Raw genomic sequence first — 25,247 nt, 5'->3', positions numbered from 1 at the left:
ATAAAAAATAATATAAAGTAATCCCCTAATCTTCATGTAAATTACTCACTTATGCCATTATAAAATAATATCAAATAACCCTCTAAATTTTCGTATATACTATCCAATGATAACGTAATAAAAAATTGAAATAAACACCAAATCTGAATCAAAATTATATTATTATAATAAAATCTTAAAGCGTATCAATATAAATTCTAAATTACTATTTCTATCATTATTAGTATATTATTTATGTTATTATTTATATAAAAATATTAACCATAATGTGTGTGTCACCATATATTCATATATAAGAGAAGGGATAAGAATATCAATTTTGTCCACATATCTCAAACAAAGTGTTCAATTAAATACATATCAAACATACATGAAGGTATGATGCAAAATGAGAAAAAATTGTTAGTAACTAAACCTATCACATTTGTTACAATTACATAATGATAAATATATATTTTTATAATATTATATTACAATATTTAATTGGCTAAAGAAAGCGTGAGATAGAAAATTATTAGATATCTCTAACTAGCCTGTGCAGAAGTACGAGTTGATAGACTAGTATATATTAACTAGGCGTATAGCCCGCGCAATGCGCAGCTAGTATTGAAAATTGAAAATTTTGCATGTTGTTGTATCCTTACTTAAAGGTTATACTATTTTTTTTACCATACATTATCCTGTTCATTATCGTAAATTATATCTTATTGTTGATTAAAATAATTCAACTATGATCTACCTATAATAATAATTTAATTTGTTGAGCTTTAATAATATTATGCAGATAATTATTCTTATTTTCATTTTATTTTGATTGATTGTTGTTAACTTTAGTTTTTATTAATAGTATATATTTGTAACTGATACATAGCTAAATGGTATTTTATATTTAATTTTTCATAATGGCAGTGGTGGGTGATTTTTATATAGGCACAGGGGTATTTTAGGCTAATTTTTATCGTAATGGCAGTGGTAGGTAATTTTTATTTTTTTTATTTTTCTCCGATTAACGTGAAAATTTTTAGACCTTGAGAGCGAATGTGGAGACTCTGTTTGTTGGCCAAATAATAAGATAATAGATTATAAGCACTGCTGGTCACCGCTCACCTAGGGGTGGTAATGGGCCATGGCCCTAATGGCCTCTTCACAGCCCAATAAAACCCTTAAAATTTTTAGTTCAAAAATACATATATTTAGAGCCCGGCCCTTTTAAAACCCGATCCTTAGATTTTCTAGTTCAAAATGTTAGACCCTTTACCACCCCTACGCTCACCTGATGCCGACGACTATGATGTGTGATGGGATTTAGGCCCGGCCGGCGCCACGACGTGGATGTTTGCTTATAATTGGAAGTCACGAGGCGTGCCGGGTGGCGCGGCCTCACCACATATGGAAGCTTATCTCACGCACCCTGCGGAAATCAAACTCGGCACAGAAAGGGAAATTTCACAGCCGTACGTCCTGATGATCTGTAGCGCTTGCTTTGCGTGATGGGCACGGCGAAAAATCAAAGAGAGAGATCGAGGGGGGAAAATGGAGTGGTCGCTCCACGTGCTGAACTGCCGGTGCCAATGACCTGTTGAGCTTGACATGGAGATAAGCTAGCTAGGTAGGTGCTGTGCCTCCTTTCAGAGAACAACTACATACTCAACTCCAATAATTTACCAGCGGAGAAAACTTGATCGGCAAGTGTTTATTTGCCAGATCCTGGCATAGTGGCAGCAAGGGACAGAAGTGTGATTACTGTTGTTGTATTTATTTGTTCAGCTTTTACCCTGGAAAAAGCGTCAGTAAACTACCTTTTGAGTGGTACTTTCCTTTTTCTTTAGGGAAAATTCGATTCATGCCACCACAACTCCGTGAAATTGGGTTTCACGTTGAAAATCATGCTCAATGCCATGGATTTCAACATGAAATCCAACTTCGTGAAATTGTAGTGGCATGGATCCAACTAACCCTTCTTTACTGTCTGCTGCCAGCAGCAGTATAGTCATCTGATATCGCCCTTACATTCTTTTCAAAGAAGAGGAAGAGGAGTAATTCAGGGCTAGATCCTCATCAACATATATGCAAAGCTAATGGCGTACTAGTAAGCTAAAGGTGATAGTTGCAGCAGGTGTATGCGACGTGGGGCACCTGGAGTCCATATATAGTATAATCTCAGCTTTCTCGGGCGCTGTATACGCTTAGGGCAGTCTCAGTGGGGAGTTTCATGGACACAGTTACCTAGACTGAGAACTAGGTAATTGTGCCAGACGAGTTTAATGGTGATGAAACTCTTCTCACATCCCATGAAACTCTAGTCTTCTCTCTCCTTGTCATGTCAGCAAAAATGATGGTATTTAATGTCATGAAACCCTTCATGAAACTCCCATTGAGACTGACCTTACCATATTTGCATCAAGGTTCCTGTCGTCATCGTCGTCGTCCCAGGCCGCCAGCAGTAGCAGTACTCGTGTAATTGTCATCCACAGCGTGCTGATTAGCCGGGAAAATACAACTCGAGGGCTTCGCCTTTCTCGCTCCCTGTTCCTTCTTCCACCGTTCCACGTCTCGCTGTCGCTCGGTCACGCGCGCGAGCACCACGCACTACGTCCGCCGGCGGGCCGCCCATTCTTCGCCGATACAAATTGATGAGCAAAAGTCAAATGAAGGCCCCTTTTCTCCCTCGTGCATTATTCGGTTCGCCGGCCGGCTAAGTTCGACGACTTCCATGTGCTAATGTGTGTGTGCCGCAGCCTTTGCGGTGGAACCGCCGGAATCAGTGGTGCAGTGCAGTGCCCATGGATGATGTTGCGCGCACTTGGAGCGAATTCAGTTGGGAACCCGTTGCCGTCAGGTTCGCATGAATGTCCCTTTTGATGTAAAAATGCACAAAAATGAAGTGTTCATGTAGGAAGAGCCACTATGTGTGTGTACCAGCTGAATAATTGCCTCTATCTCTTTCAAAAAGAAAGGCAGATCGATCTCTTTCTCCGAGTACTTTTTTTTTCTAGAGCTTTTCTCTCCGAGTACTTCGTGCAGATCATCAGAAAACCACCACCCCTACTGCGCGCAGTTAAAAACTGATCCAGTTGCTGCTAGTTTAGGGGAAATGTTGGTGGTACGGTCGTGTTGATTGGAGGATCCACCAATGAGAGGGACACCAGGGAACAGGTAATGCGACGTGCAGGCACTGTCCCCAGCCAATTGATCATCCAGGCGAGCGGGGGGAAGAGGACTGGGGACTCGTCGCCTTTCCCCTGCACTGCACACGGCACTGCTGCCCCGACAACAACCGGTACCGCCCCAGCAGGGGGACTAAAAAAATGGAGGGCGCGGCACATCATGAGAGGACGCTTGACGTAGTATGGTACACTCCTCTGGCATATGTGCACGCCACATTTCCAAGGCTGTGTTTAGATGTTGGTTAAAGGGGATGCGAAAAGTCATATCGGACACTGTAGCATATTGTAGTATTTTTTGTTTGTTTGTGGTAATTGTTGTCCTAATATGACCTAACTAGACTCAAAAGATTCGTCTAGTCGTGTACATCAAAACTATGCAATTAGTTTTTTTATTTACTTACATTTAATGCTCTATGCATGTGTCATTTACTATATTTAATGTTTCAATATGATGTCGATGTGATGGAAAGTTTGGAATTGGGGGGAGTTTTTTTAGAACTAAACACAGCCCAAGAGCCTCCTCCGGTCCTCCTTCCTGCAGTGTGTGTATGTGTGTGTGCACGTTTTACGAATAAACAAGTGTAGATGCTTTTACTTTCACTCCTGTCGCACGCAGAGGGCATCTCGGCAGAGGAGGATGGATGGATGGATGGATACTTTGGTTGAAGGTCTCTAGAACCCTACTGGCCTTTTTGTCTCGGGGAAGCCTCACCAAGGACACCTCACTCGTCTTGTAAGCCAGGTCCATGCACTATACACGTATCAATCATTACCTCCACTCAATAAACCTTATAATATTGCACTGGGGAATTTACATTTGTGTGCACTTGAAAAAGATCTCTAGGAAAAGGCATTTCTGTATGTACATTGTGATATGAGCACGCTGCGTTTTTTTGTAGGTGTCTTTTCGCCACTATCTAGCATGTCTGTTAGTCCGAGCCTTTTCCAGCAATAATGTTGGTTTCATGATGAATATGCATGTTTGGTTTCCTCGCCTTGCCTCGTCGATCATGGCGTCATCGATGGATAAGGAAATCGTCAATAGTGATGTGTGGAGAGCTATAATTAGTTTTCTTATAACTTCCAAAAGCATGAAGTTATAGGAAAATTCTCATTAATTGATATATAAGAAATAGTATGGGGCAAGGTGTGGATTCTTTATGGTTTCTTAATCTTTCTTTTTTTGCTAAAAAATTTGGAGCCGAGGTCTTTGGTCCAACGTGTATCTTAGACCGAAGTCTTTTCTAAACCGTGAGAGCATCTCCAACAGATTATTCATCTCTCTTCCCAATATCAAAAAGTTGTCCTTTTGGTAGTAGATGGTGCTCCAGCAGATTACCGATTCCATCACCAATATCTAAATTTTTTTTGGTGATCGTCAAAACACACCTCCCTTTTGCTCAAATGTAGATTCCTCCCTCCACATCATATTTTGGGCAGTGTGCTACAACACTAGCTACCAAAAACGTAAAAACTATTATTGGTGATGAAGAGAGAAAATATATAGAGTACGAGAGATAAGTAATCTGTTGGAGATGCTACCCTGTGTGGAACAGCTAATGCTAGCCGGGTAAAAGTTGTTAGCTGGAAATTAATAGAACCTATTTGAATCAACTTGAGCTAAAATTAGATTGATGCATTGATCCAAACAGGCCTCTAAAATAAAAGGCAGACCTCATACCAATTTGCTAAAAGAAAAGCTGAAGCACGGTGAAAACAAACAGTACTAACTTTCTTGTTAAAATGACCTTGCTCGGCAAGCCGAGACAAAAGAACCACACATGGCCGCTACTGAAAATATTACAGTCCTTGTAAATAAATTATTACTACATTTGGTTTTTCAAAGTTGTCAAATTATCCGTGGGGATTATCGGTAAGGGAAAAAAATTTGCTGACGATGCTCAGAAGTAGCTAGCTGCCACTAGCTAGCATGATATATGAACCCTACAATAAGTACGGGTGGTGGGCAGAAATTGCAGCACATGTGATTATCTCCGTCTACGCTTCCGGCCGTGAGAGCGATGTGTGGTTGAAAGAAACGGGCTCGAGTGGTTTGATCTCTTTAGCTACGAGCCGAGTCTACAGAGGCGTGTCATACTTGATCCCCATATCATGACAAGGACGAGCTCACATGAACCCAACCAGTTGATCCATGGGCCCCACCCTACTCCTCCTCCTCCTCGCCACCCCCTCTGTCTGCAAAGCTACCACCGGGCTGCGCTGCGCTGCAGGGCAGTACTACAACAACCTACTTTCCCCTGCCTAATTACCTGCTCTGAAGTGAGGGCAATTCGCATTTCACTTTTTACCATGGAGATGAGAATTATTATGTTTCCACCCCCCAAAAGATTCAAGAAGCTAGCTAGACACTGCAGTATAGCATATTGTACTCCCCCAGATGGGCCATGCATCAGTTGGTATTTGTTCCCTTGTACATTGGCTACGAATGAGATCTATGCGTAGTGGTATTAGTATATGCACATCATTTCTTGCCTATTACTCCTATTACTGGTTTATTTGTGCGGCGACTTCCTCGGTCTCTGATGGTTTATTATTCAGTTGAGTAGTAAAAATAATGCGCACATGGAACGGTATTGATCCACTGCAAGCTTTGTCAGTTCCTCGAAATTTCATCGTTAGGGTCGAATCAGTGGTTTTATTTATGGTTAACACAGCCTGCTTGTCACTCGGTAACAGTGCAGGATATACTAGTACAATATGACCCAAAAAAACAGAATACAGAAAGGCAAGGAGTTGGACCGTGCAACGCAATACGTTCGATGATGCTCCAATTAAGCTCAACAGTATAATACTCTCAGAATAGAAATGCAGAAAGGCGATGCACCGTTTTGCTGCTAGCTAGCTAGTACCACTCTCGTCGAAGGCGAGCTGTGTCGTCGCCGGCCGGTCGGTCATCACCTTCCCGGAATCTTCTAGGGCAGTGCCTCCCCACCCCAGCTCACCTCCCCCTTCTCCCCGCCCCTCCTGGGCTGGGGCTGGGGCTGGGGCTGGGCTCCTCACCCTGTGGGAACGCAGACGCAGCGAGCGCGGCAGCTTTCCCGCAGCTCGCTCGCTTTACCCCTTCCAAGCAAGCGGCCGCCACTAGTCGCTAGGGAGAGAAAACAACCACACTTAATTACCACGCGCTTTCTCTCTCCTCCGCCCCATCGATCGATCCCTCTCCCATCCCAGCCAGCCTCGCCTCGTCTTCCTCCGACGCGCGGCGGGGATCGATCCGAGGGTCAATGCGATGCGAGCGCCGGGGGCAGATGAATCGCTTCCCGTCCCCTCCCGATCGGCCGCGTCGTCCTAGCTAGCTAGCTGCCGAGTCAAATTCACCCACAGCGAGAGGAGAGAGAAGGGACTCAGGGAGGAGAGAGAGACTAGAGAGAGAGAGAGAGGGACAGACAGATAGGAGGAGTGGTAGATATAGATAGGCTCATCGCGGATAGATCCCCCGCCTCCTCTTCACTCTCCCCCAGCAAGCAACCAAGCCAGCAGCAGCCTCCACCCCGCCTCCGCCGCGCCTGGACCGCGTCGCATCGCATCAAAGCCGCCGCAACAGGGACAGCCGCTCGAAAGGGAAGGCATCCTCCAGCACGAGGAGGAGGCCGCCGGCCAAGTGGGGCGTAGCGTCGCTGCTAGCTATGGAGTTCGCGAGCTCGTCGAGTAGGTTTTCCAAAGAGGAGGACGAGGAGGAAGAGCAGGAGGAGGACGCGGAGGCGTCCCCGCGCGAGATCCCCTTCATGACAGCGGCAGCGACGGCCACCACGGGAGGGGCCGCCGCCTCGTCGTCGTCCTCGCCTCCCGCGGCGGCGTCCGCGTCCGCGTCCGCGTCGGGCCCGGCTGCCCTCCGCTCCAGCGACGGCGCCGGGGCGTCCGGTAGCGGCGGCGGCGGTAGCGACGACGTGGAGGTGATCGAGAAGGAGCACATGTTCGACAAGGTGGTGACACCCAGCGACGTGGGGAAGCTCAACCGGCTGGTGATCCCGAAGCAGCACGCGGAGAAGTACTTCCCGCTGGACGCGGCGGCCAACGAGAAGGGCCTCCTGCTCAGCTTCGAGGACCGCGCCGGCAAGCTCTGGCGCTTCCGCTACTCCTACTGGAACAGCAGCCAGAGCTACGTCATGACCAAGGGCTGGAGCCGCTTCGTCAAGGAGAAGCGCCTCGACGCCGGGGACACCGTCTCCTTCTGCCGCGGCGCCGGGGAGGCCGCGCGGGACCGCCTCTTCATCGACTGGAAGCGCCGCGCCGACTCCCGCGACCCGCACCGCATGCCGCGCCTCCCGCTCCCCATGGCGCCCGTCGCCTCGCCGTACGGCCCCTGGGGCGGCGGCGCGGGCGGCTTCTTCATGCCGCCCGCGCCGCCCGCCACACTCTACGAGCACCATCGCTTCCGCCAGGGCCTCGACTTCCGCAACATCAACGCCGCCGCGCCAGCCAGGCAGCTCCTCTTCTTCGGCTCCGCCGGCATGCCCCCGCGCGCGTCCATGCCCATGCCCATGCCGCCGCCCCCGCCTCCGCACAACATTATGATGGTGCAACAACCCAGCAGCCCCGTGGTTACGACGGCCGGTCTGCCCATGGTTCTCGACTCGGTGCCGCTCGTCAACAGCCCGACGGCGGCTGCGAAGCGCGTGCGCCTGTTCGGAGTCAACCTCGACGACAACCCGCAACCGAGCGGCGGCGGCGAATCAAGCCAAGACACCAACGCATTGTCGCTGAGGATGCCGGGATGGCAAAGGCCGGGGCCATGGCGGTTCCTCGAATCGCCTCAGCACGGCGCCGGCGCCGGTGCAACTGGTGGGGCCGAGTCCTCCGCAGCCTCGTCGCCGTCGTCATCGTCGTCCTCCAAGAGAGAAGCGCACTCGTCATTGGATCTCGATCTGTGAGCTATCTAGATCGATCGATCAGGCGACCTCGCGGTCGATTCGGAGCGTACAAAAGGAAAGTTGAACAATTCTTCCTTCCGTCTGCTACCTTCTTCTTCATCATCTTCTTCACCTTTTGAGATTCCATTATAACTTTCGATGATAGAACTTAGCTTCTTATTAACATTTTGTTTTCCAATTTTTTGTTTCGGCCATTCAAATTCTTGTGTTGGCTTGACAATATATAGAGAGAAGTTAGGCGAATTAATCAATTATTAATGCTTTCATATGGTTACAAATCTGACTCAGTTTTTGCTTCACCACTATTGGTCTTGCTCTCGCTATTCGATTCCATTACTATACGGGAACTTACTCATTATGCGGTTTGGTTGGACAATTCCGATTGTCCCTACATATGATAACACACCTTCAAATCTGCACTCCCCACAGCATCAGTACCAAGATCTGAATCGTAACACCACAGGTGCAGTGCAATATGCATTGTGCCTTTCTTGCATCATATGTATGATCTCTTCTCGTCCTAGATTGGAGTTGCAACCACACAGCTCTCAGAAAAGCATGGCGGGGCATCGACATTGACAGTGGACTAGCTGCAGTCAACAATGCCAGGAGGTGGTAAAGCCATGGAGCTAGCAACCCCCATTGCAGGTCAGATGTTTAAATTATAAGTACTCTTCCCGTCTCCTTCGTCAGTACTGTGCTCGTTATCTCTTATATTTGTCTTGTCGTCATTGCTACCACGCTCTTGTTTTCATTTTCGTGCTTTTGCTGGACACCACTTTCTATACTGTTGCACGCTCTTTGTCCATACAACATATATACCATGATGCGTCAGGACATAATAGTAGATAGGTCGTATGGTAGGCCGCACTAGCACAAGCAAAATGGAAGAATTTTCTTCTTGTGGTTTTACGCAAGGTCAACTGAAAATTAACCCCTTGTTGTGGGCTAAATTACATGTTTTTGTTTGTCTGGGCCTTGAGTTGTATAGACTCTCCAAGAGTTCTTTATGGCCCTCTGGCAGTCTGTAAAGAGGTTGAGGAGGGGTGGCATTGCCACTGGCCTTAACTTCTTTTGTACGGTCTGATGGACGATTTATGGGGGAGGAGGGCCTCAGTACTAACTCTACTGTTGCTGTAGTAGTCGGAACAGTGCTGCTTCGATGTGCACCTCTCTCTGTTGGAGTAGTCTTGGTTGCGTTCTGTGTTCTTGTCCTTTGTGTGAGAGGCAGTGAGGAGGAGAGAGCCTGTACATCACTGTCTCTTTTCCCTTTGCTTTTTCACTGCAGCGAGTAGGTACGGCGTATGTGCTTGCTGGGAGCAATGGAGGCAAAGGCCACGTACTGGCTCGGGAATAGGTATCCATAACTAGCAAGGTGTAGGACGGGGATCCTTTTGCACTGGTGGGTGAGGCCAGAATAGATATGTATAGATGCTGAGTCTACTGACAAAAGTACCTTTGGTCCGTTGTAAGCTGGAAAAGGCAATGTGGAGTTATGGAGAGGTAAGAATACACATGCATATGTATGCTTGCTTGTTCATCTTTCTTCCCTTTTGAATATGGTTTGTTCAATAATTTGCGTTTCTTTTTTGGACTTATTACTGCGCTCAGTCCATGCTGAACCTCCAATTTCATATATACATGGTTCTGACGTGCCTATGCCCTAGGGGAGTGCCTCAGGAAATCCTTGGTAGAACAGCTTGTGGCCTCTCACCAGGAATATAAAAGTAATCCTCCACTAAATATTATTATTGATGGATACAATATATTGAATGCATCTTGTGTTTGTACTAATTAAGAAAGAGAAACATCTTAAGGTAACCAACGAATTCAGACATTTAAGGAGAAACCTTAGCTTGGGATGAAACTGCATAGCCAATTTTGTTTGTCGTTGTCACCCAGTAGCAATTGCACCCTCTTTGGTCACATGTAGCAATTGCACCCTCTTTGCCACTATTATATAACACACGCATTCTATTACATACACGTTATTTCATAAATATAACTGAACGGTGATGGTAATTATTGTGTAGCATTTATCAATTCCTTCCTAATAGTGAAATTGAATTTCTGCTCCCCTCTTTACCTGGACAAGTATAGAACACATTCACATTCATTTTTACTTTATATTCGTGCATGACATAGTAATGTACAAATATATACTTAGTAAATACTTGGGTTATATGTATATAAAGATTCTATGGATGTGCACCGATTTTTTTATTTCATCTGTGTGACAAATAACTCAGAGTTGAGTGTCACTATGCAAACTGTTTCGTGCATTATATTTCTGAAGAGAACAGCCTAAAATAGTAGACTTTGGATCGCACCTGAGGCTATTTCAGAATCTGTAAGCTGTTCTTAGTTGCAGCATTATTACAACTTAACTCTTCCAAATCCCATTTGTTGGTAATAAAGCATGTATGAACCAAATTATTGAATGCTTGATACTATAATTACTTTTCGACATCTTCAATGAATTTGGAAAAAATTTAGACCTTAATGTAGTGTAGCTACACAACATAATGAGTTACACATTATTGATCATCGTGTGTCCAATGATGAGTTCATCCCTTTGAAACTAGAGGCTGCTGGTTGCAGACCCTTTTTCTAGGGGTGTAGACATTCTCACAGTTTGGATTCTAACTAGCCAGTGAATAGTGATCAGCGGCAAGATTTTTAAGTTACCTTCATTTTTTATCAGAAGCATTCCATTTTTTTAGATAAAGGACACATGTCCGGCCTCTACATCCGCGGGTGTACACAGTCAATTATTACAGAGTTCACATATTTTCTCCCTTCTTAGAAACATGGATTTAATTGATAATATATAAAAGCTACTTATGCATAGAGTTTTCATTATTTAATCTTTTTTCTGTAGCCCGTAGCATATATGTTCCAGTTAGCACCATATATAAAAGCTAAGTTGAAGATAATATATGACGTCCGGGTTATTAATCTAGATTTTGACATTAACATATATGTCAATTTCCCTTACTGTTCACTTGCACCGGTAGGCACAGTATTCAAATGCATTTTTTTTTGTTCTTGAAAGCTATAGCTAACTTCAAACAGAAATGTCTGGACTGAATTGCCATTATTTTAGGGAAATGGAGGTGGAGCACTGATATAGTAGCGAAAAATACACTATCACTCCTTATTTCTTTCTACTTTATAAGATTATAATAAGCAAGGCTGCACGCCCGCCATACCATTTCTGAACATATTTTATCTCATACCTCATTCCTCACCATATATGTTTGATATGAATGTTTCCTGAATATTTGAATGTCATTGAAATGATAGAATGATAGATCTATGTAGTTGTTTTTTTATGTATTTAAAAATATATAGAGTTTAGTCGGGACTAAAGTTAAAATGAGATTGTCTATTTCATTTAGTCCAACTAACTAGAACAGCCAGATGTGTTTTGGTATCAGCTAGAAAAATAAATTAAAGCTACACACCTGAGGTTCCTGCACGCCTTTTGCACATGACTACCAATATGACCTCTTTTGGTGTTTATGTGTGTGAAACAGTTATTAGTATCAATATAGACATCTGGAAACATTTTACTTTATATCTTCATCATCTTTACTGGCTTTCTAAACAGTGGCGGAGCTAGCATTGAATCCAAGGGGGGGGGGGGGGGGGCTAGTGCTACAGTGGCCGAGCACGGAAGCCATGGAGCTGAAGAACCGCCTCCTGAACAAGGACAGCGGCTACCTGAGCAGCCTCTGGAAGGAGCTCTCGAAGAAGAAGAAGAAAGGCAAGCTGTTGAGGGATGTGCGCCAGAAGCTTCTCCACTGGTGGCAGCTCCACTACAGGTGGCCCTACCCCTCGATACGTAATTGAATTATTCACACGTCGGTTGATCTCGATCATGCCGGCCGGCCCAACGAGATCATGTCCGCCGTTGCAGCAGCAGCTTGGAGTATCACGGCCTCATTGTTTTTCCTGGGCCAAGGGGGGGGGGGCATGGCCCAGTTTGGCCTCCACAGCCCTCCGCCACTGTTTCTAAATATATAGCCATGATACCTGTCTTTTACATCAGAAAAGTATCGAATGGACATGCATGCTCTCTCGAGCTGCAACTGCTCATCTTTATGTTTCTGCATGTAGTACATGTAGTACTATACTCCTTTTTGACTGACTTGACGCAAATTAAGAAGGTTCCCTCGTGTAGGCAGTGATCAGGACTATGGACACTCACGTACTAAAGTCTACACCAGGAGGAAATAGCTAGCTAGAGTGTCTAACTCGACGCATGTGGAGGCATATGCTAAACATGTTGATGCAATTCATGTTCGTTAATTTGATAAAGATTCAGTTTGTCTATGCATGCATGTGACCACGTAATATCAGACTAGATTGAAGATTAATGTACTACTGAGACCCCAATTATTAGATCACCTAGGACTAAACTTTAGTCCCGATTAAACTTTAGGTGACTAAATATTAGGCAACTAATAAACTATAGCAAAATGCCTGTTTGAATCCGTGGATCAAATATTAGAAGGGACATATATAAAAATATACAAATCTCTTTTTTACCCTTGGATTATACCGCTGTTGCGCCAATAACGTGCCAATAGTGAGGGGTTGTTTGGCCTTTTCGCAGTTTGTAAGTTAGTTTAGTCCAAATTAGGTTGGTTTTGAGGACTAATGAACTAAATGTTAGTTGGGTGGGACATAACTTCGGCCTATATTTTAGTCCATTTGTTTAGATCACTCGATGGACTAAACTTTAGATCTAAAATTTATTCCACTAGGCTAGCAACCCATGCTCCTGCACGGGATAATTAGAATTAATATAAACATAAAAAATTATATCTAATAATTATAATTATTGATCTCATATCCTCTTTTATCTATTAAATATTCTAACACATACTCTAAAATATATATTTATTATTATCTAGTTATAATAGTTTCATTTTGTATCACACCTCTACATGTATTTGATATATATTTATAACTAAATCATTTGTTTGTGAATCGGTATTCTTGTATCTTACATCATACATGAATGCATATGGTGACACATAGAGTGGCTAGTATTTTTATATGAACAATAATATAAATAATATATTAACAATGATATATATCCACGTGCTATTTTACACTCTATGTGTAGCTACACCTAACTAATTACTGAACAAATTTTGTACTAATAACTATTGCGTGTGAAAACTGAACACTATTTACTAAACATGATTTAGTGATACACCAACTTGGTTCAGTAATTTTTGGTTAGTTCCATAAGTAATTTAAATGCGGAAAAAAGGAATATCGAGAATTCGCAAACTGAGCAGCTACTTTCGAATGGTGTGGAATAAACGCTACACCTAAGGTGTAGAATAGTATTACTGTGGTAGAAATAGCAAATTAGAATTATATAATGGTGCACTTTAATATGTTTATATTTATATTTATATAATTTAAATTCAGATTTAGGGGTTTTTAACTTTTAATAGTGATATAATTGGATATTTTATATGCAAATTTGGGTGGTTATTTGTATTATTTTTTAATAGCATAGGTCGGTAGTTTACATGAAGATTAGGAGTTAATAGATTTTTATAATGGCAGAGTGGCTAATTTAGATTTTAGGGGGTTACTTTAGTTTATTTTAATAATATCAAATGTGTGTAATTTATTAGAAAAGATAACAAAACCAATAGCTATTACGATTAGAGTTGTCAGATTGATGGCCGGATGTTTCTAATTTTTATGAGAATTTGTAGGATTTCTCTATTTTTTTAGTATCCACCAAGAATTCTAGGTGGCTTCACATGATGCTTCAACAGTGGCCTCAAGTTATTAGTAATAATAAGATGGATAGAAATGGGGCCTGAGTCAGTGCATCGAATCAGCACTTGCTGGCTACAAAGTTTTCCATGCATAGATAGATTTTCATCACATCCATAAATAGATAGGCTTCATCGTGTTGTACATTTTCTTTTCTTTTGAGAAACAAAATATGGTGCGGTTTTTGAACTCTGACAAAATCCTTCATTCTATTTTGCCATTCTTAATTGTAAGCAGTAGTATTAAGTTTGTAGGAAAGAGAAGAGAGATGACGGTGGCGGCACGTCGATTTATCTATATAGATTCTGGTGTTGAATGCAGTATATATTCGAGTCGTACATCCAATGCAAGAAACTATTGCTATGCATGTAGCTTTTAATATTATTTATGACTACAACCCGCCTTTACTATATCTCTGACTAGTCTTTCTGAACAAATATGCCAGGTCTTGGTTGCATCTGTGGTTCGTTAAATTGTCTCTTGTGCCGCCATAGTAATTTTGTATCGTACTACAACATGACATGCATTTTTTACAAGTAAATTTTCTTGTGTGCTTTTTAAAGGCATTCCACCATAATTAAGTAAAGAGGGGTATATGGTCCCTCGGATTCGACTTTGATGAATCGTTAAGAAGCAAAATGTAATTAACAGATCACATCACTGTGTTACGCATGTGTGAAAGTGAAACCCTTCGGAGTCCTCCAAATCGAGTATGGTCATCTGTCGTACTATGTTTGGTATGTAAACGGTATGGTATGGAGTATGGTCCTTGAGGTAAAGCAACGGACTTGGATTAGATCATTGTCAATCTTCAAAAATTGGAATCTTATGTTTTTTAAATGTCAAACTAAATCAAATTTGTTTAAATGTCAAACTAACTCAAATTTGACTACCATCAATTGCCTAAATTTGAGATCTAGCTAGGTATATTTAGCTTATACATTGAACGGTTTCCTTCACTTTTAATAAACCACAGTAAATTTGGCTCATCTGTACTATTGTATCCCGGTTGGTCTCTAGTCATAATAAACAAGTGTTGTTTTGGACAGCATGGTCGCCATTCATACTATTAGGATCCTTTTGGGGGCCTCCATGTTAATATGCATGCGGCACACTATAAAAGAATAAGTCATAGAAATTTACACAAAAATTCATAAGCACCTAACCACAAATCCAACATATTATAATCATCTTGGGTAATAATATCCATAGGATTTATTATGTTTTTTTAAAGAATCGACATTTGCCATTATGAAAAACAACCCCTCATCTTATTTTCTTATGTTATTATAGAAAAATAATATAAAATACATCTAAGTGTGTATTAACATTACATACATATTTATTATACTTTAATTATATATTTTTGTCATAGTTAATGTAGAAAATACTAGCATTAGGTATACATGCATGATGTTAAGGATAGATTCAGTATACCGACTTTTGTGTTAAATTCATAATTGTAGTTAAAGATTCAGTCAAACTAACACATGTAAACACATATGAGGTGTGACGAAATATAAAGAAAACTACAATTGTGGATGAAAATTGTATCTAACAAAAGTCTATAAGTATACACACGCGCAGAGAGAGAGAGAGAGAGAGAGAGAGAGAGAGTCTTTTCATGAACTTCTACTACTTATTACTCCCTCTGTCCTTAAATATGTGTTGTTTTAGAAAATTTTAGATACATTACTCATTTTAAGAAATGACTTTGTTACCCCCCCCCCCAATTATTTCTAGCAATTGTGATTAAAAATCGTATTATTTATTTGGTTTTCTAGATCCTCAATAAATGCATATACATTGGAACTGGGAAAGTAACATCTACTAAATATTTGATTGGCTCAATGTGTTTTCCTGTAGAATATTTTCTTGGTATTTGGTATTACTTTAATTAGATGTATCTCATTACAAGCTAAAACAACACCCTTTGTCGGACAATATTTGGAAGCTAAAACAGTAGCTATTTTATGTTTTCTCCAAGTCAAACCTTTTAAACTTTTGCCTGAAGATGGTAAAAAAAATTAAAAATATTAACAACATAAAAGTGGTACTAGTTTATTCACAGTAAAACCAACTATCATAACATGTAACTTTTTGTATTTAAAAGTAATTTTTTGGAGATATTGTTGATAAAAAATAAAAATATTTGACTTTGACCAAGTCTAAAAAGTTGTTATATTTTGAGATTGAGGTAGTACTTTTAAAAAGCCACTGCGCGTCCGTTAAGTGAGCCTTTCAGAACTTTGTACCTAACTTAACGTACCAGCACGCTCAATTCATTTATTTTTCGACTTTCCAATCAGCAAATTTTACAAGACTGTCGAGCAAGCTGACACATGATGGGCATGCAGCACCACACAAGATGAATCCACAGCACGCTAGCTGTACTCCGGGGGGGTCCAAAATAATAGCTTGGTACCAGCAGCAAACATGAGCGCGACAAGTGCCCCAGCCTTTGGCGGCCACACGCTCCAAGAAAAACGCACGAAAAGAGCTGCCACGCCACGCACCTTGCTCGCTCCTTGATGAGCCATGCCGATTGCCGATGCGTGAGCGGTGAGCTGCTCCTCCCTGAGCTCTGATGGATACCGGCCAGAAACTGATGAAGCCGCTAAAGGACGGCGGCATGGTAGGAGTAGCTGATGGCTACTAGGCAGGCAGCGAGTCCATGTCCATGCCCAAGACAACTAGTCTAAGCGCAGGCCGCGGGCCGGCCGTGGCAGCTTTAATTTATGTGTGCCCATATATATCACCACCACAGCCTTTTGTTTGTAGCAGTATGAATGCGTGCGTGCTACTACTCTATACAGTTGGAGCTAGCTAGGACACCACACTACACTACTCATGATGCTATCTCTATCTGTTGTGCACTTAATTACCTGAACATGGCTAGTTAACATGAAGTTAATCTGATGATGATGATGCATGTATCTGAATCTGATTATCTTCAGTGTGTGCCGCGTCAATCGTCGTGTTTTTATCTCATGTCGGCAAGCTTAAGGGATCTCGCTCTCAGCAGCAGCTCGATCACATGGCAAGCCGTGTACTTATATTAACCCAAATTGGGACCGATCCATCCAGCGGCCTGATCTATGTGTCCAATTAACACAGTTGTTTATGTCCCGGTAAAAACGAAAGGCCGCGGTGGTACACGTACGTTACCCAGGAGGGGGAGACGGAGATGATGCATGCACGTAGCTCGGCTACTCTGTACATTTACATTTACCGAACCCAGCCTACGGGCCTGCTGCAGGCAGGGTCGTCCCGATCGATCGACCGGCCGGGGGAGCAGCAAGCTGCAAGCGGTTGAATCCTGACGCGACGGCAGTGCTAGAGACAAAGTCGCATGGCACTGCCGCTGCCGCAGTGCCCTGTCAGGGCGCGCACCCAAAGCCAGCGCTGGCGAACACGCCCGACGCATGCATGCACACGCCTGCGCCGGTCAGGGCCGGACGCATCATCACACAGGAGGAGACAGCGAGATCGATCGACGACGCGGGCTGGACGGATAGCAGGGGATTCCAAGCCCACGCCGCGCAGGGCGCTCTCGCTCGATCGAGTGCTTGTGCTGCCTGGCCTGGCTCTGGCTGTGCAGTGCGGTGAAAAGCTACGGGCATGGAAAGTTTCAGGGAGCCTTTTTGCTCGCCATGGACGGCTCGGCCACGCGCGGGAGGGGATAACGAACGCGGCACGGCACGGCTGCCGATCGAGATTTCTTCCGGCGAACAAGACGAAGAAAAGAGAGAGAGAGATGAGGAGTAGTATAAGTGGTAACAAATTTAAATGCAGCTGCGAAAACGACGGCTCGGGAGAAAGACGGGGGAGGCCGCCAGGTAAAGGCTCAAAGCAAGCTAGATCGAAGATGCCACGAGCAGCAGCTTGGGGTAGCTGGAGAAGAGGGGCCATCTTCGAAAGGCCTAGCCAGGGCCTGACACGTGGGGCCGGCCCGGAGCAGTCGGCGGCAGTGGTCCTAGCTATCTCTCGTCTCTCCTTCCTCCTCGTCATCAGGAAGGAAATTATTGGGGAACGCAAGCAAGACGCGCACAGGCTGGGCCTGTGGGTAGGGAGAGAGTCGCTCGATCCACTCTTGGTCCATGCATGCCATGCGCTGCAGAGATGGGCCAGCCAACACATCATGCTTCAACATGTCAGTATGTGCGGCACTGCATACTCCTGCATTTAATTTAATTTGCGCCATCAAAATTAATTAGTTACGAAAATCCTCCCATGTCACCTGCCTACTGCTTCCCCGCCCATGTCTGGCAGCTAGCGAATCCTCAGGGGAGAGAGAGCCCTGCAGTAGTGCAGCGTGTGCGCAGCAGGAAGCTTTCTCCCAACACCAGGTTCAGACGCGGAAGCAGCCGCGCTAATCGAAGCACTCGCACATACACAGTGCCGGGGCATGGTTACAGGTTGCGGCGACGCCCTTGGCATGCATGCAGCGCAGCAAAGCCATCAGGAACCCGGCCGTGTTTGGTTTAGCCTGAAAAAAATTCGCGAAAATTATTTACATCTTTGACCACTAATTTAGAGTATTAAATAAAGTCTAATTACAAACCACCTGCAGGAGCTCTAGTAAATTCACGAGACCAATCTAACGAGGCATTTGACCGCACGATTAGAGGATGGTTACTATAACATAATTGTAGCAAATTATAGATTAATTACCGTCATTAAATTCGTCTCGAAAAATTACACCCACCTATGAAAAAATTTCGCAAATAAATTTTGTTTAGTACTCCGTACATGCATTCGTCTTTTTGTGAAAAAATTTTCGTTTAGGAGGAGCCATGCATGCGCCGTTGCTTTCATGAACAGGCGTCTCGCCGGCCTGATCCGGTGATCCCCCTCCTGTGCTTTGCCTCCTCTCGCCCCCACCTTCCCCCCTCCCCTTTTCTATTAAATCCGGCCGCTTTTGAGCTGTTCGCGTCGCGGCCGCAGCCCACCACACAGGGGGGCGCCGCGCCGCAGGCTTTTGCATGCCCCGCGCCCGCGCGCGTGGAAAGCGCAGCGCGGCGCGGCCAGCCACAGCCCGGCCAGGCGCCGCGGCAACAGTGCCGGCGTTGCCCACCGGTCCGCCCCCGATCCGCTTCTCCTGTGCGGGGGGCATTCGCCAGCGACCACGACGTACGACGCCTCTCCACTGCTGCTGCTAGGTCATGGAGCGAGCGATGGCCTGCAGCTGCCGGCGGGGCCGGCCGTGAGGGCGACCGGTGCGCGCGCACAGGCGCCACGCCTATCAGGCCAAGTGCGACCGCGACGCCACGCGCGGATGCAAGTGCGGCGTCGAGCTCAATCGGACGCGACCCTAGTGTGGTTCGATCCGATGGTCACAAGACGCGGCCGGGAAGGATCGTCGCCGGATGGGCGCAAGCAAGTGCGGCAGCGAGCGTCCCCCATCCTGGCGGGGGAAAGCAGCGACACCCTTCGCTGTCGTGCCAGGGGATCAGGGGCTAGCAGTGGCGGAGGACGGACAAAAATTAAGGTGTGGCGGAGTCAATTGATTCTCAAATAATAAAACTCGCAACATGTTGTGCGTCATAGTATAAGTGTAGAAGTGAACTAGAATTTACAGCAGTGGACTGCCACGGAAAAAAACAAGGTATGGCAGGCGCCATACCCGGCCACCATGGTCCTCCGCCACTGGGGGCTAGGCTACGCCTATGCAGGGCCAAGATTTGACACGGGGGCAGGAGGGGAGATGTTCAGATGGGATGGGACTCATGGGAGCTCGGGATCGCCGATAGCAACGCGACATTCTCCAGCGGTAGCGTCCAAGGGCTACCAGTTGACGCGTTCCATCGCTGTCCCCGGTCGACGCGGACACGGCGGCGCCATCGCTGTCGTGCTACGCGGCACTGTGTCGGTCTACGCTTGCCACTTGCCCATTTGCCAGGTGGGGGAGGAAGAAGCGGAGCAAACGGGCCATGAAATCAGGCCGGGTTTAAATACGAATCTCTCTATTGCTTTTAAGCCCACAAGGCCCAGTACAAGATGGTCCATGGGGCTCGGCCTGCACGATGCCGTGCCGCCGTGTGGGCCCTGGGCTCTGGCGTCCTGGGTAATACAAGATGTTTTTGCAATAAGTAATCGGTGAGAAATTTTTATGCATTATTATTCTTGAATGTTCCTATCCATGACCTGTTGCTGCACTTGGCTTTTACATTATTCTGAATGTAGGCAGGTATTTATTTTCTGTAGTGCTAGCTGTAGTACCTGTAGGTGATTCAGGCTGTTGGAAACAGATGTTTTGCAAAGTGTGTGACCAAGTCTGGTACAAAGCCTTAGCAGAAGTGAGGGGAGTTGCGTATCCATACTGCATCAACAGGTGCATCGAGGCCACTGCCATTATTAGCCGAGCTTTGTCCAGGCCCCAGCATTATGAAGCCGCAGGGATTCAATTGCTGCACAAGTTAGTTTGCCGAAACGGCGAAACCTGATGTGTTTGCATACTTAGCTTGCAATGCTGGTAGGACTTAAAAGGAAGTGCAGAGATAGATTGCATGGTACTAGTTTAAAACTGGACAAGGTTGATAAGTTTGCTAGTGTTTTTTAGCGCTTTTCTATCTAAATGTTTTTATCTAGAACTATACTGATGTTTCTGTACTGTAAGTTTTGAATGCAAATCTTGTGACATGTTGATTCGTATTACGAGCTCCCTGTCTGTTCTTTTACTGAATCCGAGCACGAATTCCATGAATTTGGTTCGTACTATTGTTTGTCCCATGTAGTCTGAATTATTGTGCACGGTTGTCTCATGCATTTAAACTTTCGCACGAATATTGCAAGTACCTGCACTTGTAAAGACTGCAAGTGTCTGTACTCAATGTCTGTAAAGATTGCTACAGCTGCCTTGCCCAAGAAATTTTTCGCGCGCCACTATGTACAAAGAGCCAAGTTACATATTCAGATGGAAGTTCTTGGGAACCATAAAGATTATATCACATTGACTGCATCGTAAGGCGTCTCCGCAGGCATCACACGGCGTCGGGGTACTGCTCTCAAGTGCAGTAAACATTTGCCAGACGCCCGATTGGTTACACTGTGCCAACCAAACATTGGCACGAAATCATGCACAAGACTCTGAGACAGCAGATGAGCAGAGCTGTTTCAACAGGGGAGAGGGCGGTCTCTCTGAGACCTGCTCTGGGTATTAACAGGTGGATCATCGTTCGCCTTCACGGAAGATGGTGATGCAGCGTGTCCGGCGACATGGAGATCATCTGCAGCAGGCTCGAGCTGGAGAACGTCTCCTCGAGGGAGATCTCGATCTTGCTGCTGCTCCCGTTGTTGTCCCTGAGAATGTGCATCAGCTCCTTGGCGACGGCGAGCATGCACAGCCCGTTCTCGGCGCTGGACAGGCACCGGACGGCGAGCTCGAACACCTTCCTCACCTCGTCGTGCGACGCCGGCAGCTGCTTCCCGGACAGGAGCGTCGGGTCGATGAGCTCGTGGAGCCTCCCCTCCCTCACCTTGGGCGCCACCGAGTCGAACGGGATCTGCTGCCTCAGCCCCGTCAGGAGCTCGATCAGGAGGTGGCCGAAGTTGCAGACGACGTCCTGGTCGTACGACGCCGAGTAGTACGTCGCCGGCCTGGTGAGCTTGTAGCCGGCGATCTTGGCGGTGAAGTCGGCGTCGAGGAAGATCTCGCCGGACTTGAGGTCGTGGAGGAAGGTCGGGGCGGTCTCGTGCGCCTGCAGGTACGTGAGCGCGCTGGCGAGCTCGATGGCGATGCTGACTCGGTGGTACCAGCTGAGGACGCGGCGCTTCATCTGGCGCAGGTGCTCCTCCAGCGTGCCGCCGGCGAAGTGCTCGTGCACCAGCAGCAGCTCGTTGCTGGAGTCGAGGCAGAAGCCCACGACACGGGCGATGTTGGGGTGGGAGATCTCGGACAGGAGCTCGATCCGGTCCAGCACCAGCCTCAGCTTCGCCTGCGTCTCGTAGCCGATCCTCTGCACCGCGACCAGGGAGCCGTCGTCGAGCACGCCGGCGTGCACCGTGCCGTCGACGGTGTCCACGGCCTTCTCGCTGTCGAACCTCTTCGTTGCCTCCTCCAGCTGCTCGTACGTGAACTGCTTCGCGTCGCACACGCTCCGGAGGATCTTGGGGATGCACGCCGGGTCGAGATCCCACCGGCTGTCCTTGGACGGCTGCCTCAGGAACAGCCAGAACGAGACGGCCGCCGCGAGGAAGAACAGCGAAACGAAAAATCCTGTGCACATGCAGCGGAGAAATCGGTTGAAAATCCGGCTGATCAAACAGGGGGGGCAATGTGTATGACGACCGCGTACCAGCAAGAACAAGTGCCTTCTTGGAGCAAAACCGTCCCTGGCAACAAGCCCTGTCGTCACTTGCTTGTCCACCATTGCTGCAGGCTGTGTACACAAATGCACACACTTTTGAGCACTGGTTTGTCGACATGGCACGTCGATCCTACCTACGAGCAGCAGAGATCGATCCAAGCAGCAGTATACTTACATGTGCCTTTGGAGCAGCCTGTGCCCTGTGCGAAGCCGTCCCCGACGAGACCCGCCGCGCACACGCACCGTACGCCGTCGTGCAGCGCCGTGGCATTCACAAGCGCCGCGCCGTCGGCGCATTTCGCCATGGCGCTGCCCCTCGGCACGGCCCACTCGACCTCGATCCCCCTCACAACCCCGGCTGCCGCCCCTGCCGGCGCCGACCGGTTCTTGACCCAGCTCGAGAAGCCCCGGCACCCGTAGTCCGCGAACACGCCCAGCCCATTCCCAGGCTTCCAGACGCTGCCGTCCGACAGCGGGTAGCAGCACCCGGACTTGCCGCCGCACGTCGCGACGTCGTCGCAGCCGGCGCGGCAGAGCGAGGAGTCCTCGCAGGCGTAGAGGCGGAGCACGTTGGCCGGCGTGACGGCGAGGAAGGGCGCGGCGTCGATCGAGGCCGCGGGGGAGGTCGGCCGCGAGAATGGCGCGTACGCCGCGTCGCACGGGGCCGGCGACCTGGGGGCGTAGTCGAGGAGGAGCGACCCCGTGGGGAGGAAGGCGAGGACGCGGAAGACGGCGGAGCCGAGCGGGAGGGTGAGCGTGGCGTTGGCGCTACAGGAGAGGCGGAAGTGGGAGGAGTTGGCGCCGGCGCCCCCGCAGGCGGAGGAGTTGAGATGGAACGGGAAGGGGAGGACGAGGTCGCCGCAGCGGTCGGCCCCGCCGCAGCCGCCAGTGTCGGCGCCCTGCGCGGCGGACGCTGCGCGTGCCAGGAGGACGAGAAGGAGGAGGAGGCGGCAGGGCGGCGGCAGAGGAGGAGCCACCATGGGTGGCGGTGGGCGGTCGCGGACGCGGACGCGCGCCATGCTGCTTGAGCCTTGAGATCGAGTGCTCCGGCGTAGTGTTGCCGGGTAGTAGTTGTAGCCTGTAGGTGGACGGCGGAGCTGGGGGCTGCACTTCGGTTGGCGCGCAGGGCTGAGGGAGCGTGGAAGACCTGTTTCCCGGCTGGAGCTCGAGTGCTCGGCAATCAAACGGCCAACGGCTGCCAACGACTGTTGACGCCGGATTCGGCGCGGAGCCCACGCGCCAGCGGGTGGGGTTGCTTGAGCTTGTTTGGAGGCTGAGCTTGCGCATTTCCATGGCGCCCCGAGATAGGTGCCGGAACAGTAATGGTGGCTTGAGTCCGAAGGTTTTCTTTTTGATCTTTTCTACTGTGTCAGAGTTTTACAATTCTCAATATGTTTCCCCTGTACTCCATATACGAGTTCGAAAAATGCGGAGAGACACATTTGGTAACCCAGCATACAGTACATTGTTCTACATTGTAGCTTAGCTTAGCGCAGTAGAAAATTAAGTCAATTTCTTCAACATATTAATGTAATCCAGCTATGCATTTTCCATGTGCAACGGTCCACACAGAGACGGAAGTGTACATGTATCATGTGTATGTGTTCTATGAGACGTGCAATTCTTCGGCTCTTCGCATATATATGTTTGTTGAGTTCTATTAAAACCAAGGAGAAAGGTATTCTTCAAAAGTTGGAGTTGTCTCATCCAGACGCAGATTCAGTGACATTCCACGGTGACATCTTCGGTGGTGTTGAACCACTGACGTGTGGGATCCGGAAGTGGATCCCACACGTTAGTGATTCAACGTCACCGAGAATGTCACCATGGAATGTTACCGAATCTCAATCCATCTCACCCTATGTTTTTTATGATGCTGATGGTGGCCGGAATCTCCATCTTCCTCGACTCCGGCTCCGGCTCCAGCGAGTTGGGCCATATGTTTGTGACCGAAGTAGATGATTGTGTGTAGGAAATTAAATGTTTTCTCTCACGGTACTTTAGGCAATTCAATCAAGTTTCATAATTGTGCTTAACGAGATGCGCTGCGGAGGTTGGTTATAGAAATTCCATCAACCATATGTTAGAAGGGCCACAGGATCAAATTTGGTTACCTTGCGCCTCATTGGTATGCCCCGGGGCTCCAACTTGCACTTGAAATGGTGGTGATATTTCTAGATCCTATGGAGCACTGTACATCCCCAGGCAACCCTTCTCTCTCCCTCCTTACTAGTATTTCCATTGGTGCTGACCTATTTACGTCCACCCAAGTGCTGTTCGCGTCAAGGTTCCAGGTAGCGCGGAGGTCCGAGCTGGGGAGAACACCGAACACGCCTATCATATCACGAAAAGGATCCCAGCCTCGCCGCAATGATTAGCGGATCCCTTGGCAGCCACAGATGTCGCCGTCGTCCGTCCCGCCGCGCTCGTCGCGCGGTGAGCAACAGCAGCAGCCTCCCATCACGCGAGCAGAGCGCAACGCTTACCACTAGTAGTAAACTCCGGAGGGGGATCGGGGCGCTCTCGTCTACAGGGAGGGCTACAGGGGTAGCGGAGACGACGAGCGAGCGTGTGCGGAGGAGCGAAGCCGAAGCGCGGGCCGAGGCGGGGGCGCGGGGGCGCGCGCGGGCTGGCGTGGGGCATGTCGGAGACCGGAGCCGGAAAGGCTTTTTCTAGCGGCCCGTGCGCGCTTCTCCGAGGGGGCCAGTTCCGGAGCGGCCTCGAGACCGGCACGGCCGCGCCGCGGTGCCGAGGACGACACGTCAGTCAGGGGGGAGCCTCAGCCTCGCGGCGCTCGTGCCCGCCGCCGCCGGTGGGCAAGTAGGCGGAGGTGGGCTTTGGTCCGCGCGTTGTGTGCGCCTCGCGCGCGCGGCAACTTGGTACGGCACCCTTGTTTTTCAATTGATGATGATGAGGAGATGAAATGATTCGTACGCTATCGGGGCGCGGGATCTTTCGGCCACCAAAGACTCAGGCCCAGTGTGGGACGCTTGTGGGCTGGGCTGTGGGCCTCTCTCCCGTGAGAATGAATACATGAGGCCTCTCTCGTTGTTATGTCCGGCGAGACA

At 47.5% G+C, this 25,247-nt stretch overlaps 2 protein-coding genes across 2 annotated transcripts; one reads left to right on the top strand and one right to left on the bottom strand.

Moving 5' to 3' along the window:
* The first annotated feature begins 6,251 nt into the window (after nt 1-6,251).
* LOC120641556 (B3 domain-containing protein Os02g0683500-like) lies at nt 6,252-12,160 on the top strand. The gene is made up of 2 exons (XM_039917721.1): nt 6,252-8,707; nt 11,673-12,160. Exon 1 carries the CDS (start codon nt 6,815-6,817, stop codon nt 8,057-8,059), a length of 1,245 nt encoding a protein of 414 aa, XP_039773655.1. The 5' UTR covers nt 6,252-6,814; the 3' UTR covers nt 8,060-8,707; nt 11,673-12,160.
* An 8,733-nt stretch (nt 12,161-20,893) lies between these two features.
* Nucleotides 20,894-23,379, bottom strand: LOC120641555 (probably inactive receptor-like protein kinase At2g46850). The gene is made up of 3 exons (XM_039917720.1): nt 22,355-23,379; nt 22,168-22,251; nt 20,894-22,088 (listed from the first exon to the last, which is right to left on the bottom strand). The coding sequence occupies exons 1-3, from the start codon at nt 23,196-23,198 to the stop codon at nt 21,055-21,057; spliced, it is 1,962 nt and encodes a 653-aa protein (XP_039773654.1). The 5' UTR covers nt 23,199-23,379; the 3' UTR covers nt 20,894-21,054.
* Between the last annotated feature and the right edge of the window lie 1,868 nt (nt 23,380-25,247).

The sequence above is a fragment of the Panicum virgatum genome, chromosome 7K (assembly GCF_016808335.1).
Source record: "Panicum virgatum strain AP13 chromosome 7K, P.virgatum_v5, whole genome shotgun sequence".
Lineage (NCBI taxonomy): Eukaryota > Viridiplantae > Streptophyta > Magnoliopsida > Poales > Poaceae > Panicum > Panicum virgatum.
The sequence above is the reverse complement of the archived record's forward strand: the minus strand, read 5'-3'. Positions and strand labels throughout refer to the sequence as shown.

Bases quoted from the DNA above. Each gene is read 5' to 3' on its own strand.
- LOC120641556 (XM_039917721.1), top strand. From the start codon at position 6,815: ATGGAGTTCGCGAGCTCGTCGAGTAGGTTTTCCAAAGAGGAGGACGAG.
- LOC120641555 (XM_039917720.1), bottom strand. From the start codon at position 23,198: ATGGCGCGCGTCCGCGTCCGCGACCGCCCACCGCCACCCATGGTGGCT. The intron at 22,252-22,354 runs GTAAGTATACTG...TTGTGTACACAG, and splicing joins AGGCTGCTCCAAAGGCACAT to CCTGCAGCAATGGTGGACAA. The intron at 22,089-22,167 runs GTACGCGGTCGT...GCATGTGCACAG, and splicing joins GAAGGCACTTGTTCTTGCTG to GATTTTTCGTTTCGCTGTTC.